Genomic DNA, 16,482 nt, shown 5'->3' on the forward strand with positions numbered 1-16,482 from the left:
AAAAAGTAAATGGTTGTGTATTTTTTCAAGTAATTTAACCCACAGTTAGGGAACTTAGCCACCATTATAATGGATAAATGATTGTTAGGATGTAATATATCATCATTTGGTGTTCAACTAAGTTGCAGAAGGCCCAGGACACTTGGTCTTAGAGAAACGCGGTGCTGAGCTGATCGCGCTCTCTGTCAGTGCCAAAAGTGACGGGATGTTGGCTGGTGGTGTTTTAGGTGTGCCGTTCCCGCCCAGCCGCAAGCTGACAACGGCGGAGGTGTTCGACACGAGGACGGGCAAGCCGCGGCCCGACGTTCTGAAGCAGCACTTCATCCTCGAGGGCCGGATAGACGAGGCGGCCGCGCTACGCATCATCAACGATGGCGCCACGCTACTGCGCTCCGAGAAAACCATGATCGACATCGAGGCGCCAGTCACAGGTCAGTCTCTTCACGTCACCACACTCCATTTCCTCTGCCACTCGTGTCACCCGGGAGTGCACGTATCATCACGTTTCACAGTCGTTGTTGCACCTTAAAAAATCTGAGTACCAGACGAAAAAAAACACATTTTTAAGCAGAGCAAGACGATTTTTAAACAGAGAAACACGAGTGGGAGTAACTGTTTTCAAAATACTTCGGTAACGTGTAAACTTGCCGATATACCCACATCGTCTCCTTTCTCGAAATTCTGTGTCTATAGGAGAAGTTCAAATTATGTGGAAGTAAATACGAGGGAATGAAATCCGTTAAGTCTTCGATCTAGATATATAAAGCCCGAGTATCTTTACTATACCAACATGGTTTGATGTTCGTTTATCTTAATTGCGAACTGTCGGGTATTCAGTAGAGTTGTTGACTCCATTGTTTTGCACGAAGCTTCGACGGCACATACAGAGATTTCTGAATTATGTATCGCTAGCTTCCTGGATACCAACGAGATTGTGAAGTACTGTTGATGTCGTGGCGGTTTTGAGTGCGACTCAAGGCGCCCACTACACCGTTAGATGCTTGTATCACTAAAACCGCCTAGATCGCTAAATAAAACTTCCGTGTTCATAACAACGTTTCGGCTAATGTCATCACAAGATACCAATCGTCCCGATTATTTATTTAACCTGATGTGATTAGGAGCCTCAGGCTTCCTCTTACATCGGAGCAGAGTTTCGCGCATAAAGTACATTTTTTACATCATAGTTACGTAAGTGATAACACTTCTAATGTGAAAGTAGTCTTAAAATGATTTGAGTGTATGTACTGACAGTGTAATACTATGAATCAAAAAAGTTCCTATTGTCAGCTCTTCTTCTTCTTCTTCTTCTTCTTCTGCTGCTGCCGCCGCCAATAATAATAATAATAATAATAATAATAATAATACCCGTGGAGGCCCGGGAAAAGAATAGGCCTCCGGTATGTTCTGCCAGTCGTAAAAGGCGACGAAAAGAACAAACCACTAATAGGGCTAACCCCCCTTTAGTGTGATTAGTTGGTTCAGGACAGAACTAAAGAAGCCTCGGACAAGCGCCGTCATGGTCGGGGACGACGCTTGAACCCTATGCCCGCCCACAATGGTAACGACACCGCTAGCCAACTGGAAAATGATTTAAATCCAAATAGAGGTGTTTTGCAGGATATGCTTCCTGCAACCACCCTAGAAGGAAAACAAAGACAGAGGATGAGATGGTCAGATGAAGTTAATCGACACCTCATGTTCTGTTATTACCAAGCAACAAACCTAGGAACCAACACAACTGGATACAGATCACAACTATACACAACATTTATTACCAGATACCCAGAATTAAAATTTTTAACAGAACAACGACTAGCTGATCAGATCCGTGTAATAATCAAAAATAACAGGATACCCCAGTCAGAATTAGAAAACATCAAACAACAAGTACAACAAATACTGGAACAAAATAATGTGCAATCAGAAGAAGAAGAAAATACAGTAATGGACTCAAACATCCCAGAGCAAACAAACAAAGAACAACACGCATCAATTAAACAATCAGAGGAAAACGAAATCTTAAGACAGCCACCAGAACAAGCACAAATAGAACACGAAGTGACACACATGTTAGATATAGAAGAAAAATTTCAGCTGACATATATAGAATACAAAGACACAAATACAGACATAAGACCATTCTTGCATAGACCACCAAATAACCCAAAAGTCGAAACAACAATAAAAACTATCAACACAATCATACACAGCAAAATAAATGAAAACACAACTATGGAAGAGTTACAACTACTGGTTTATATAGGAGCACTCATTACACTAAATATACACACTAGACAGAGATCAGAACCAACCAACACACAGAAGAAACCCACAAAACCAGCATGGCAACACAGGCTACAGATCAGAATAGAAAAACTGAGAAAAGACATCGGACAGCTAACACAATTTATAAGAAATGAAATCTCGGAAAAAAAACGAAAAAGGTTAGGTAAAATCTCACAACAAGAAGCGACAGAGCAATTAGATGAAAAGAAGCAGAAATTACAAGCATTGGCCAAACGACTTAGAAGATACAAAAAAGTGAAAATAGAAGGAAACAAAACCAAACATTCAACACAAACCAAAAGAAATTTTACCAGACAATAGATAACACACACATTAAAATAGACAATCCACCAAACATAACAGACATGGAACACTTCTGGAGCAACATATGGTCTAACCCGGTACAACATAACAGGCATGCACGGTGGATACAAGCAGAAACACACACGTACAAGATGATACCACAAATGCCTGAAGTGATAATTTTGCAACATGAAGTCACCCAAGCAATTAATTCTACTCACAATTGGAAAGCCGCTGGAAATGATAAAATAGCAAATTTCTGGCTAAAGAAGTTCACCTCAACACATTCACATCTAACTAAATTATTTAACAGTTACATTGCAGACCCATACACATTCCCTGATACACTTACACAAGGAATAACTTATCTGAAACCTAAAGATCAAGCAGACACAGCGAACCCAGCTAAATATCGCCCCATAACATGCCTACCAACAATATACAAAATATTAACTTCAATCATTAAACAGAAATTAATGACACATACAACACAGAACAAAATTATAAATGAAGAACAAAAAGGCTGTTGCAAAGGAGCACGAGGATGTAAAGAGCAACTGATAATAGATGCAGAGGTGACATATCAAGCTAAAACTAAACAAAGGTCGCTACACTACGCATACATTGATTACCAAAAAGCTTTTGATAGTGTAACCCACTCATGGTTACTACAAATATTGGAAATATACAAAATAGATCCTAAATTGATACAGTTCCTAAACATAGTAATGAAAAATTGGAAAACCACACTTAATATCCAAACAAATTCAAATAATATCACATCACAGCCAATACAGATTAAGCGTGGAATATACCAAGGAGACTCATTAAGTCCTTTCTGGTTCTGCCTTGCTCTGAACCCACTATCCAACATGCTAAATAATACAAATTATGGATACAATATTACTGGAACATACCCACACAAAATCACACATTTGCTATACATGGATGATCTAAAACTACTGGCAGCAACAAATCAACAACTCAACCAATTACTAAAGATAACAGAAGTATTCACAATGCCATAAATATAGAATACATCACATACATTCAGCAACAGAAAGATTCACATTAAGCAGAAAGGAAGGAGGAAGGGGATTTATCGATATAAAAAACCTACATTATGGACAGGTAGACAATTTAAGAAAATTCTTTATAGAACGAGCAGAAACTAGCAAAATACACAAAGCAATCACTCATATAAATACATCGGCTACACCACTACAATTTCATAACCACCTCTACAACCCTTTAGACGACATAACATCAACAGATACGAAGAAAGTAAATTGGAAAAAGAAAACACTTCATGGCAAGCACCCGTATCATCTAACACAGCCACACATCGATCAAGACGCATCCAACACATGGCTAAGAAAAGGCAATATATACAGTGAGACAGAAGGATTCATGATTGCAATACAGGATCAAACAATAAACACCAGGTATTACAGCAAGCATATTATTAAAGATCCCAATACCACAACAGATAAATGCAGACTTTGTAAACAACAAATAGAAACAGTAGATCACATCACAAGCGGATGTACAATACTAGCAAATACAGAATACCCCAGAAGACATGACAATGTCGCAAAAATAATACATCAACAGCTTGCCTTACAACATAAACTTTTAAAACAACAAGTTCCTACATACAAGTATGCACCACAAAATGTACTGGAGAATGATGAATACAAATTATACTGGAACAGAACCATTATAACAGATAAAACAACGCCACGTAACAAACCTGACATCATCCTCACCAATAAAAAGAAGAAATTAACACAACTAATCGAAATATCCATACCCAATACAAAAGAAAACAGGAGAAAAAATTGAAAAATACAACCAACTGGCTGAGGAAGTCAAAGACATGTGGCATCAGGATAAAGTTGACATCATACCAATTATATTATCAACTACAGGAGTCATACCACACAATATCCACCAGTACATCAATGTAATACAGCTACATCCAAACTGATATATACAACTACAGAAATCCGTAATTATTGATACATGTTCAATTACCCGAAAGTTCCTAAATGCAATATAACATATATCGTACAGTTAAAAGGAAGTGACGCTTGATAAAGGTCCGCGTCGTCACTTTCCATTTTTAACCAGACTCAACGTCTGCGAAAGTAAAGAAATAATAATAATAATCGTGGTGGTGTTGGTGGTGGGAGATATAAAAAGAATTTATAAGTGTACGAGATAGATGTTTTCTGATATAGCGAGTTCTGGGGAAAGGAAATTTGAGGAGACTGCACTAGCTGAGAATGCTGAGAAATGCGGTAGACCTCGTTGGGAAGAAGGATGTCCAAGGGCAACGAGTGCGTACAGGGACAATGGTAATCCTTATTTTTTCTTCACTAGATATGTCATTACGTGTCTTCTGAACCTGTGGCCGACCGGTTCTAGGCGCTACAGTCTGGAACCGGCGCGACCGCTACGGTCGCAGGTTCGAATCCTGCCTCGGGCATGGATGCGTGTGATGTCCTTAGGTTAGTTAGATTTAAGTAGTTCTATGTTCTAGGGGACTGATGACTTCAGATGTTAACTCCCATAGTGCTCAGAGCCATTTTTTTCTTCTGAACCTGTAGATGTTACTCAGTTCTCTGATATAAAACCTAGGTTATTGCAGGGTCGAATTTCTGCTCTTAATAAGTACTTCGAGCAAGTCGCTGAATGATGGAGATTGTGCTCTGATGGGCACCGGTGTCTCTGCCGCCTTGTTCAGACAAGAGGACTGTGTTAAAGGAAAGAGATGAGGCACAGTGTACGTTGATAAGACAGACGATATTTGAAATATCTGCATTTGTCTGCATGCAGAGGATAGCTCTGAATGTGATGGTGAATTATGTTCAAAAAGTCGAACACCACAAATCTAACGAACACAGGCCTTCATAACCAGTTCCAGGCGCTGTGAACTTTCCTTGGAAAGGCTTTGCAGGTTAATATCATTGTAATCAATAATCAATAATTCGAAGTATATGTGTTAAAGTTTTTTGTTAGGCCAAGAGAGAAGATCTTTTCATATTTTTGTAGGGCTTGGAGATTCGCTGATGCCTTGTTTCACATTGCAGTTACTTGCTCACTTCAATTTAGATTCTCATTTATTACTACTTCAAGATTCTTCGCTGAGGCAGACCAACATTTGTCCCATTTGGGGTTAAAATCGGTAGAGATTCCCGGGCTAATAAGCCTAGAATAACCAACCAGTACTGCTTGGATTTGGGATGGGTTGAGCTCCAATCCTATATCCTGCGCCCATTTTTGGTAGTGCTCACAGGTCGGTGTTAAGATTCTCGATAAGCTTTCTTCAGGTTTATTGGTTTTGCACTTAGATGCAACTGGAAATCATCAGCATACATAGGGTATTTGCAGTGGGACGAAAGTGATGATACATCATAGGCATACATTGAAAAGAATATAGGACCTATTGCCGAACCCTGAGTGACGTCTGATTCTACCTACCACCATTGTGACTTTGTGCTTTAGGACACGACGCATTGGTGTCTTCACATCAGCCAAGAGCGAAAACATTACAGTGTACTTGGGGAGAAATTTAAGCTGCTAAGTTCTACAGAGTTTCGAAGTCGACGATGTCAAAGGCATTCCTGAACTCAAAGAAGCACACTATAGTCGCCTCTTGTGCATCCTTGGCAAGCTGCAGGTCCTCTGTTACCTTTATTAAGGTTGGTGACGCGCTGCGATGTTGACGGGTACGTGATTCGTATTCGTGCAGTAGATTGTTTGTAGTTAAATAATTTGTTAGCTGGTCGTGTACTATATTTTCTGAGGGCTTGGACAGGACAAATGCAAATAGGTCGGTAATCAGAGGGTGCTGCGACAACTTCCTTTATAGGTAGTGGCTTAACTAGTCTGTGTATCCAGGCCTCAGGTAAAGCACTGGTTGTTAATAGTGCTTGAAGATAGGTTATAGTGGGCAATACTGTGTAAGTAATAAGCATCATTTGGACTGTGATACAATCGTGTCCAATTGATGCTGATTTGATACGCATGACGGCTGGTTTGACTGTTTCGCAAGTAACATGCTTTAGATGGACTTTTTCGTGGCTACAGTCATTCACCACCATGAAGTAATCAATGAGTCTCCGTTCCGTTTGCGGTTCTGTTCTGGTTGCAGGAAATGTGAAGTAGTGGTTCAGTTCTTCATCTGGGATAATGGGATCAACTGAAGCTTTTTCTTCGCCGATCCAAGACGACGCAGGTTTTTCCATAGGACAGAGGATCTGTTTGAGTTGTTGGTTAATGTATGGGCATGCTTGATGTACTTGTCACGGCTTGACTGACCCTGTTCTGCCTCTGCTTGGAAGCACTATGATTTTCAGGCATGGGGCGCAGTTCGTATGCCTGGTGTGCAGCGTCTCTAAGAGTCATGAACTGCTTTAGTTCTTCATTTAGCCAAGGTACAGGTTTCTTTCATACTCTTCCCGTCGTTAGGGGAGTGTATATTTTCACGTAGTTGGAGTAAGTTTGTTAGTAAATCCATGAAGTTTTACTCAAGAAGGTAGTAGAAGCCGGCCCCCAAACTGTTTCTTGCGCCTCAGTTTTGAAAGTTCAGAGAAATTAATGGTTTTGAAGTCTCGGTACCTAGTCAGCTGTGGTTTCTTTCTAGACATTCTAGCAAGTAATTAATGAAAAACATGTCATTAGATATAGGTTTTAATATTCGCAATGGGCCTTGTTTCGCATTTTCATACATTTTTAGTAACTGATGATAATAGCCGGAATGTCGTTATAAAGAAAGAAATGTTACTTAGAGATGTAGACGGTTGCATTCATAGAATATTCATGATCGCAATTAAATGAGCGTAGGACCCGGATCCTTGTTTGTGTATTAATCTTTTTTTCGGTTTATTAGGCGTACCAACATCTTTATTTCGATAGGCTCCTTAATTATGCTATTCCAGAAGCTTGTCGTTGGCAGCGCACCACTGTTTCAGTCCTATTTTGTTTCATGATTATGTTGGAGCCGTGGCTACAGCTGGTAGTTTTAGTGGGAAAAGGGGGAGGGGGGGGGGAGATACGGCCGCGTCCGTGGTTTTTCATTGCAACTTTCCTCAACAGTTCTGATATTGTGCCGTCACGTAAGACATGCCCACATTCATACGGAAAGATATGTATACCTGTCATTCGGAGACCTAGATCGTCTTCGTAATGTTAAAGACGACGTCTTGTATTTGGTGGCGGGAGCGATATACACTGGATGTTATGATTCCGTAGGAATCTTTCGATCTTCGCGGAGATAGATAAAAGGTCCATCACTTTTCTTTTACCTTCTCTTCCAACCTCTCCCGGAGGCATTGTAACTTCTTACTCCAACGCATAATAACTGAATCACTCGCATACATACCTTTGATTCTGTTATGGTCTCCAGCGCTGAAAAAAAAAAAGTTGTGTTCTTCGAAGCGTGTTGCAGTCTCACAAGGAGACCACACAGTAATCGAACTACTGTAATTAATTTTATTATTTATTGTATGTGGGTTCGATTCTCAGGCGTTGCAAATTTCTGAATAAAGTTGCATGTTCTGTGAGAACTTTCGCGAATTGATCTTGCTGTAGGATATTAAAGATACTCGTAAAATTTCAAAGTTTATTGTGTCGAGTATTTACGAGAGTGCATCGACCTGCTACGGAATTATGAACTTCATGTAATTTACGTATATTTGCACAGAGATGAATCGTATTATCGATAGTTGCTACAATATTCACACTACTACTCAGTATTTTTATATTTGACAAGTAACGTGAAGATCGTATCAGCGGTTGATAACAGGTTACGTCTTTGTGCAGCTCTCATTCATTTGGCTTCGTTCTGTGCAGTTACCGTCGATGAAACAAAATGTATTTGTTGCAGTACAGTGTCTGTAGTCATCCCTCTTCGCTGAACATAAACAGTGTAGTGGAAAAACGTAATGTCAAAAGGAAAAGGAACAGCTAGATTAGATCGTTTCCAGTCTTGCATTCAGTGGACGCCGCATTTAAGTGGCGCGAATGTTAACTGTGGTAGTATACTGAAAGTTAATGGGCGTCTTCCGCTAAAGCGTTACGTGGAAAAACTAGATTGGGGCAAGTCGCGCTGCATTAGTGATTCAGCTGTCAGCTCGTGATACCATCGATAGCGATGGAAACACACAATCAACGAATTGCCGTAACATGTAATATTCATTACCCCTCCCTCCCGTCTCAAGTTTCTGTTACTTATTTTTTTGTTTGGTGTGGAATAGGCCGTGTAATGACAGGCCGGATTCCATACTTGGCTTCATATTGCTAGTGGTAAGAACTAGAGCAGTAACGGGTAGTTTGTCATCGCTGGAACGTGATTCCCATTACAAACAGCTGTCGTCTGTTTCATGAAAGCAATACAACTGTGTTCAGAGCCACGGAATAGTTACAAAATGTACTTTGAAATTTATGTATGGTAGAGATGCTCCTTTTTACGTTACGGAACTTTCTCATCCCTTACTAATATGGTCTTATCCTGCAGAAAGTTTCTGTTGTTAAGTGTGAAGCCGCACATTGGCTCAAATGGCTCTAAACACTATGGGGCTTAACATCTGAGGTCATCAGTCCGCTAGACTTAGAACTACCTAAGCCTAACTAACCTAAGGACATCACACACACATCCATGTTGGATGGAGTTTCACACTAAAATTAATGTGCGTCTGTAACTGGCTGCGAGAATCAGAATGTGATCGAGTGAATAGAGGGAAAGAATCAGCTACACACCTCTATTCAATCCGTATCGTGAATCTTGGGTGTCATTACAACAAGTACAGCTCCAGCAAAAGCTGTGTTCGTCATATCTTTGCTAAACACTAAAGGTTTTCGTGATTTCCTTATTTAATGTATTGATAATAGCGTGTAAATTGCAGAATGTTGATAATGGCAATTCGTAATTGTGCTAGGTGAAGCATCTACGTCTACAGATTGTGTATGACGGTAGAGCAGTGAAAAGAGCTCTGATACAATGAGATTTATTGCCGAAATTAGATCCAATTGTATTCTTTTAATTTCCTCTGCTAGTATGAATACTACAAACAAATCCAATGCTAAATTATTTGCTTTAGTTAGAATTTGTTATTCAACTGCGTAACATGTGTTGTTTCTGGTGAACGAATGTTGATCATGACACTGCACTGTACCTGCTCCATTGACGCTTCACGTCGCTCGGAGAGGCATTCATCAACAGTGGTAACACTACCTGCAAGATGCTTACGTCTTGGTTGGAGACCCAGTCCGGCGTACAGTACTGCACCTGACGAACATAGCACACACCACGCGAAGAGTAATGAATTAACCATGCTCGTATATTGTTGAATGTGGATCATATATTTTATGTGTTGTATACTAAACTATTTCCTTGAAAACTACGTAAACAATTCAAATGTCCACTCACGATATGGATACATTGGATATAATGGCAAAAACAAAACCTGGTGTCAGTGTGCGTGTGCCAGTTCATTACCAAAATACACATGTACAGTAAAGTAGGTAAAGTGGAGAATTATTATACCTCAAGAAGGAACCTGAAACACCTCTCTCTGGACAGGAAGGTGTAGAGGAACAGTGGCTCACGTTTACAAAAATAGTTGACGAAGGACTGGATGTGTAATACCTAATAGAGCAGTTCGTGATGGGAAGGACCTTCCATGGTATATTGTCGCGATAAAGAAACGCCTACCTTTACATATTACGTGTGAAACAAAGCATGGGGATATAGAGTCTCTGAATGAAACGCGCTTGGCTGTTCAAAGGACATTGCGTGCAACCTTAAACAACTACCGCCGCAAAGTGTTATCGAAGGGTCGCTGACAAAACCCAAAGAAGTTTGCCATAGGTAAACTGCTGTCAGTGAACGCGAAGTTAATATACAGACACACACAAAAGAATATCAGCCGAAATTGAGGGTAGCAAAGCAAGTGACACACAACTGCGAGGGTGAGTGATAGAGGCATTAGTGTCAGTGACGTTCAGAAACAAATGAAATCGCTAAAACTGAAAGAGGATCGATGGAATGTGTCACATGCTATACAAAGATAGCAGCTGCGTTAGCCCCTCAGTTAACTATAAAATGGCGTGGATTCCTTGAACAAACAAGTCGTACCAGTCTGCAAGAAGGGTAGCAAAATTGATTCAAAAAACTATCATCGAATATCATTGACATACATCTGTAGTAGAATCTTACAGGATATTTTAAGCTCAAACGTAATGAAGTATGTCCAATAGATTGGCCTCCACAGTGCCAATATTGATCGCGCGAAACCCATCTCTAGTTTTCTCACACGATTTTCTGTATGCCACGAATCAAGCAGTCGGACGGGTGCAGTGTTTCTTGACTTAAATCTGAATCCAATGATTTTTTTTTATTATCGAAAATACAGTCATATTGGGTATCAAACGAAATACGACTGGATTAAGGATTTCTTGGTAGGGACGAAGTACATTAACCTTGGGCGGAGGCTCCTAGACGGATCTAGAAGTAACTTGCAGCATGCTCCAGGGAAGTGTGTTGGCGCGTTTTCTGTCCATATTGTACATTACTGACCTTTCAGACGATGTAAACGGTAACCTCGTACGTTTTGCAGATTATGCAGTTATGTACAGTGAATTACTATCAGAAAAATACTGCACAATTATCCACTCAAGTTTTGGTAAGATTGAAAACTGTTGCAAATGTTAGCTGCTTGCTTTATATTTTCAGAAGTGTAAAATTATGGACGTCACATAAATGCAAAAACTGCTGTAACTGCAATATCTAGGAGTCGCAGTTGAGGTTAGTCAATTCATACAAATAGCGTAACGTAATAATTTGTATGAATATGAAACGGAATGACCAGGTGCGCCCAATAGCAAATGGCAGACTTCGGTTGTCTTGTAAGGTACTGGGAAAATGCAGCGTACAAAGCGGACTTACCACAAAACGCTTTACGATTGCAAAACGCTTTACGATTGCAAAACGCTTTACGATTGCAAAACGCTTTACGATTGCAAAACGCTTTACGATTGCAAAACGCTTTACGATTGCAAAACGCTTTACGATTGCAAAACGCTTTACGATTGCAAAACGCTTTACGATTGCAAAACGCTTTACGATTGCAAAACGCTTTACGATTGCAAAACGCTTTACGATTACAAAACGCTTTAAGACCCATCCCAGAATATTTTGAAGTGTAATGGCTCAAACTGGACAAACGGAGGTTATTCAGCGTATAGAGTTAGGAAGAGTGCCAAGGACATTTTGAAAAAACCTGAGCTCTCAGGTTCTTGAAGATAATTTGAGGAAGCCTATTACCAAAATTTCGGGAATCATCATTTAAGTCAGGACCGTGAAGACAAGAAGAGACTAATTATGAGGCAGCCCGCTCGGCTAGCCCCGCAGGCTAACGCGCTGCTTCCCGGTCCCCGGCACGAATCCGCCCGGCAGATCAGTGTCGAGGTCCGGTATGCCGGCCAGCCTGTGGATGGTTTTTTGGTTTTTATGGCGGTTTTCCATCTGCCTCGGCGAATGTGGGCTGGTTCCCTTATTCCGCCTCAGTTACACTGTCGGCTACTGCTGTGCAAACACTGTCTCCCCGTACGCGTCCACCATAATTACTCTACCACATTGACATTGGGGGCTACACTCGACTGGTATGAGACGTTCCGTTGGGGGGGGGGGGGGGGAGAGGGGGGTCCAGTGGGGGCCGAACCGCACACTAACCCTGGGTTCGGTGTGGGGCGGGTGGACTGCTGTGGCCGGTTGTGGGGCTGTGAACCACTGAAGGCTACGGCGGGATGAAGCCTCTCCGTCGTTTCTAGGTCCCCGGTTCAATACAATGATACAATACAGTTACGGGGCGCATATGGGTATTTATGCAGAAATTTTTGCCGCACTCCATATGTGTAATGGAGTGGAAAGAAACCCTGTATGTGGTGTAGTTGGAAGTATACTCGTACTCCGCTGTGGGGTTCTCAGTGATACACGGAGTGTGTGTCTAAGTATGAGACGAACTCAAAATCACTTCGCTCCATTGATTGGGTATGTAGTTCATGATACGAGTGTCTACTACTGTTCATGTTTACGTATCGCTTTTGAAGGTAGCACCACCAGCTTCGGTGCCTAAGAAATTGCTCGTTATGGAACATAATCAATTGACGAACGCGGACCTATCGCGCATCGCTCATGAATGTCTCGTAAGAACTGAAATATTTATCTGTAGCCCTTGGTTCCCATAATTCTCAGTTACCAATCCTTCAACGCCTGTAATGTACACCTCGTACACTGACAGGGGGGAAAAATAGCAACAGCAGGGAGGAGACCAGTGACATCAACGAAAGGTAGTAGGAGTGTTTCTCCATCTGATAGATAATATCTATTCAAATTTCACTCCAGTCGCACGAGAGTGGAGCTAGCAGCGTCAATGTGAGGATGCAAATCAGGTTTGCTGTAAATACACGCAATAACAATCGTGGGTGTTAGTTACCTGAGAGATTCGACGTGGTTAGTTGATGTTACTGAATGCGATTAAGGCAAGAAAAAAGCCACATCATCACCTCACTGAGCTTGAACGATGTCGCGTAATACGGCTACGAGGAGCTGGATGTTTCTTCTGTGATATGGCCGGAAGCTTTGGCAGGAATGTAGCCACCGAACATCATTCCTGGCAGCGGTGGTCACTAGAAGTGCGGTTGCAAGAAGACCGGGCTGCGGACGGCCAGCCGGCCGGAGTGGCCGTGCGGTTGTAGGCGCTGCAGTCTGGAGCCGCGCGACCGCTACGGTCGCAGGTTCGAATCCTGCCTCGGGCATGGGTGTGTGTGACGTCCTTAGGTTAGTTTGGTTTAAGTAATTGTTAGTTCTAGGGGACTGATGACCTCAGAAGTTAAGTCCCATAGTGCTCACAGCCATTTGAACCATTTTTTTCCGGACGGCCACATGGCCCTACAGAGATAAAAGACCATCATGTTTGGCGTAGGGCTCTGGTATATCGTATTGCATCTGCATCAGGAGTGAGCAGCGCTTGGCACCACAGTGACACGAGGAACTTCTGCAAATCACTTACTTAAAGAATGGTGCAGAGACAGACGCACTGTAGCATGCGTTCAACTGACCCCAAACAAGTGCCATTTGAGACTACAGTGGTGTCAGACGAGAGGTCATTGGAAGGCAAATTGGAGGTCTATTGTGCTTTGTGAAGAAAGCTGGTTCTGCCTCGCTGCCACTGATGGCCATGTGTTGATTAGGAGGAGGCCGGATGAGGACTGTATCCAAGCTGTTTGCGTGCTTGAACTGTGGTCTGCTGGAGCGATTTCGAATGACAGCAGGAGCACTATTGTAGTCATCCAATGCACCCTGACTGCAAAATTGTACGTCAATCAAGTGATTCGAACTGTTGTGCTGCCATTCATGAACAGCGTTCTAGGAGGTGTTTTCAAACAGGTTAACGGGCACCCACATAGTGCTGTTGTAACCCAACATCCCCTATAAGGTGTCGACATGTTGCCTTGGCCTGCTCGATCACGAGATCCGTCCCCAATCGAACGACATCACCAGACGACAATTACAGCGTCAACCACAACCAGCGTTAACTGTCTCTTTATTGACAGACCAAGTGCAACAAACATGGAACTTCATGCCAAAAACTGACCTGTACAGATCAATGCAAGCACGTTTGCATGCTTGCATTCAATATTGTGTCGGTTACACCGGTTATTAATGTACCAGTATTTCACATTTGCAATGGTTTATCTCGTGCTTACTTTACCCTTTGATCTTGCAATGTTAATCATTTAAATATGTTACCTAGACAAATACGAGGGTCGGTCAAAAAGTAATGCCTCCCATTTTTTTTCTACTTAAAGAAATTAAGTTAAGTGAAAAATTTGAATTTGGCGCCATTCCTCAAACCTTCTTCTGCAATCCACTGCAGTAGTAACTTTCTGTGTCAACAGGTGGCAGCACAGCAGAAGTTTGTAAGATGGCCGACATCGATGTTCGTTTGAGACAGCGTTGTGTGATTGAATTCTTGAATGCAGAAGGTGAAACGCCCATACGCATTCATGAAAGACTGAAGAAGGTGTATGGTGTTGTGACAGTGGATGTCAGCACTGTTAGACGATGGGTTCGTCGTTGTAAGGAAGCTGAAGGGCAAACACCGTTGACTGACGAAAAGCGGAGCGGCAGGCCGGTGAGTGCAGTGACTCCACACAACATTCAGCAAGTTGATGACATCATTCGTGGTGACTGTCGGGTGACTGCAGATGAAGTGTGTCGCATTATTTCTCTTAGTAAAGGCAGTGTGATCACGATTATTAAACAATTGGGGTACTCAAAAGTTTGTGCACGGTGGGTTCCAAGAATGTTAACCGATCAGAATAAAGAGGCAAGGAAAACAATAGCCTCCCAACACTTGCAGCGCTTCCGTTTGGAGGGAGATGAGTTTCTGAAAAAAATTGTGACCGGGGACGAAACATGGGTGCATTTTTTTGAACCCGAATCAAAGAGGCAGTCAATGGAGTGGCGTCACACAAGCTCGCCGAGGAAGAAAAAATTCAAAACTGTGCGATCGGCAGGGAAAGTTATGGGAACAGTTTTCTGGGATACAGAGGGTGTGATTCTGGTTGATTTTTTGGAGCAGGGATGCACAATAAATTCTGTTCAATACGTCACAACCCTCAAAAAACTTAAAGCACGTCTTCAGCGAGTTCGCCCAACAAAATCAATGGCAGATGTTCTTCTTTTGCATGACAATGCAAGACCACACACCAGTCGTCACACCTCTGACGAGATTGTCAAAATTGGATGGGAAGTTTTGCCTCATTCCCCATACAGCCCTGACCTGGCACCATCAGACTTCCATCTGTTCGGGCCACTAAAAGAAGCTCATCGTGGGATTCATTTTGAAGATGAGGAGGCCGTCAAAACATCCGTGCGTCAATGGCTTAGGAAGCAGAGCTGTGATTTTTACCGTGCTGGGATACATGCCCTTGTTCAAAGATGGACCAAAACTGTAGAGATGGGCGGAGATTACATTGAAAAATGACAAAATGATCCTCAATGTTGTGGTTTTCAACCTATGTAATTGCATTTAAATTTCCTGACAATTAAACATAGAAAAAAAAAATAGGAGGCATTACTTTTTGACTGACCCTCGTATATTCCCGAATTTTCGTGATTCTATATTAATTTCTTTTTGGTGTTGCGATTGTTTTCCATCAGTGTATAATACGCAAAGTGCAAGTGGTACTGGGAGTTGAGGCTCTGAATATATTCATCTGTTAGCTCCTGGGTGGCCACTTCACATCCTAATTGAGCTGTCCGCCCGTGGGCGAGGACCTCAACTAAATAGCTTAAGAGCTCCTCTCCCTCAGATAACACTGTATACTTATTACAGGCCTTTAAGTCCTACTGCGGTTCTGTTAATATTTCCCGTATACAGGGTGTCCATAATGTCCCGCTGTGGTTTCAGAAAATCATAATTTGGCAACCATTAGAGATAGAGAATTGTGGTTTGTTGTAAAAAGTTTGACAGCTCTCTATATATAATAGTTGTTAATTCACGATATTTAAAAAAAAAAAACAACGGGACTTCGTGGCCACCATATACTGAGGTAACAAAAACCATGGGATACCTCCAAATATCGTGTCGGACTACCTTCTGTCCGGCATAGTGCAGCAACTGAACGTGGCATGGACTCCACAAGTCGCTGAAATATTGAGAAATTTGGAGCCATGCTGCCTTTACAGCCGTCGAAATTTGGAAATTTGTGGTAAGGTGTTATGGGATCAAACTGCAGAGGTCATCGGTCCCTAAGCCTACACACTACTTAGTCTAACTTATTCTAACTTACGCTATGCGTTTATATCCCATAAAT

At 41.8% G+C, this 16,482-nt stretch overlaps 1 protein-coding gene across 3 annotated transcripts in view; it reads left to right on the forward strand.

Annotated features, from left to right (window-relative positions):
* Nucleotides 1-16,482, forward strand: part of LOC126237259 (serine/threonine-protein phosphatase 2B catalytic subunit 2-like) — an 824,140-nt gene that overhangs the window by 305,342 nt on the left and 502,316 nt on the right. For all 3 annotated transcript variants that reach the window (XM_049947183.1, XM_049947182.1, XM_049947184.1), the window contains exon 2: nucleotides 228-431. In XM_049947183.1, coding sequence (XP_049803140.1) covers nucleotides 228-431 — 204 coding nt within the window. The remainder of the gene's footprint in view (nucleotides 1-227; nucleotides 432-16,482) is intronic.

The sequence above is a fragment of the Schistocerca nitens genome, chromosome 2 (genome assembly GCF_023898315.1).
Source record: "Schistocerca nitens isolate TAMUIC-IGC-003100 chromosome 2, iqSchNite1.1, whole genome shotgun sequence".
Lineage (NCBI taxonomy): Eukaryota > Metazoa > Arthropoda > Insecta > Orthoptera > Acrididae > Schistocerca > Schistocerca nitens.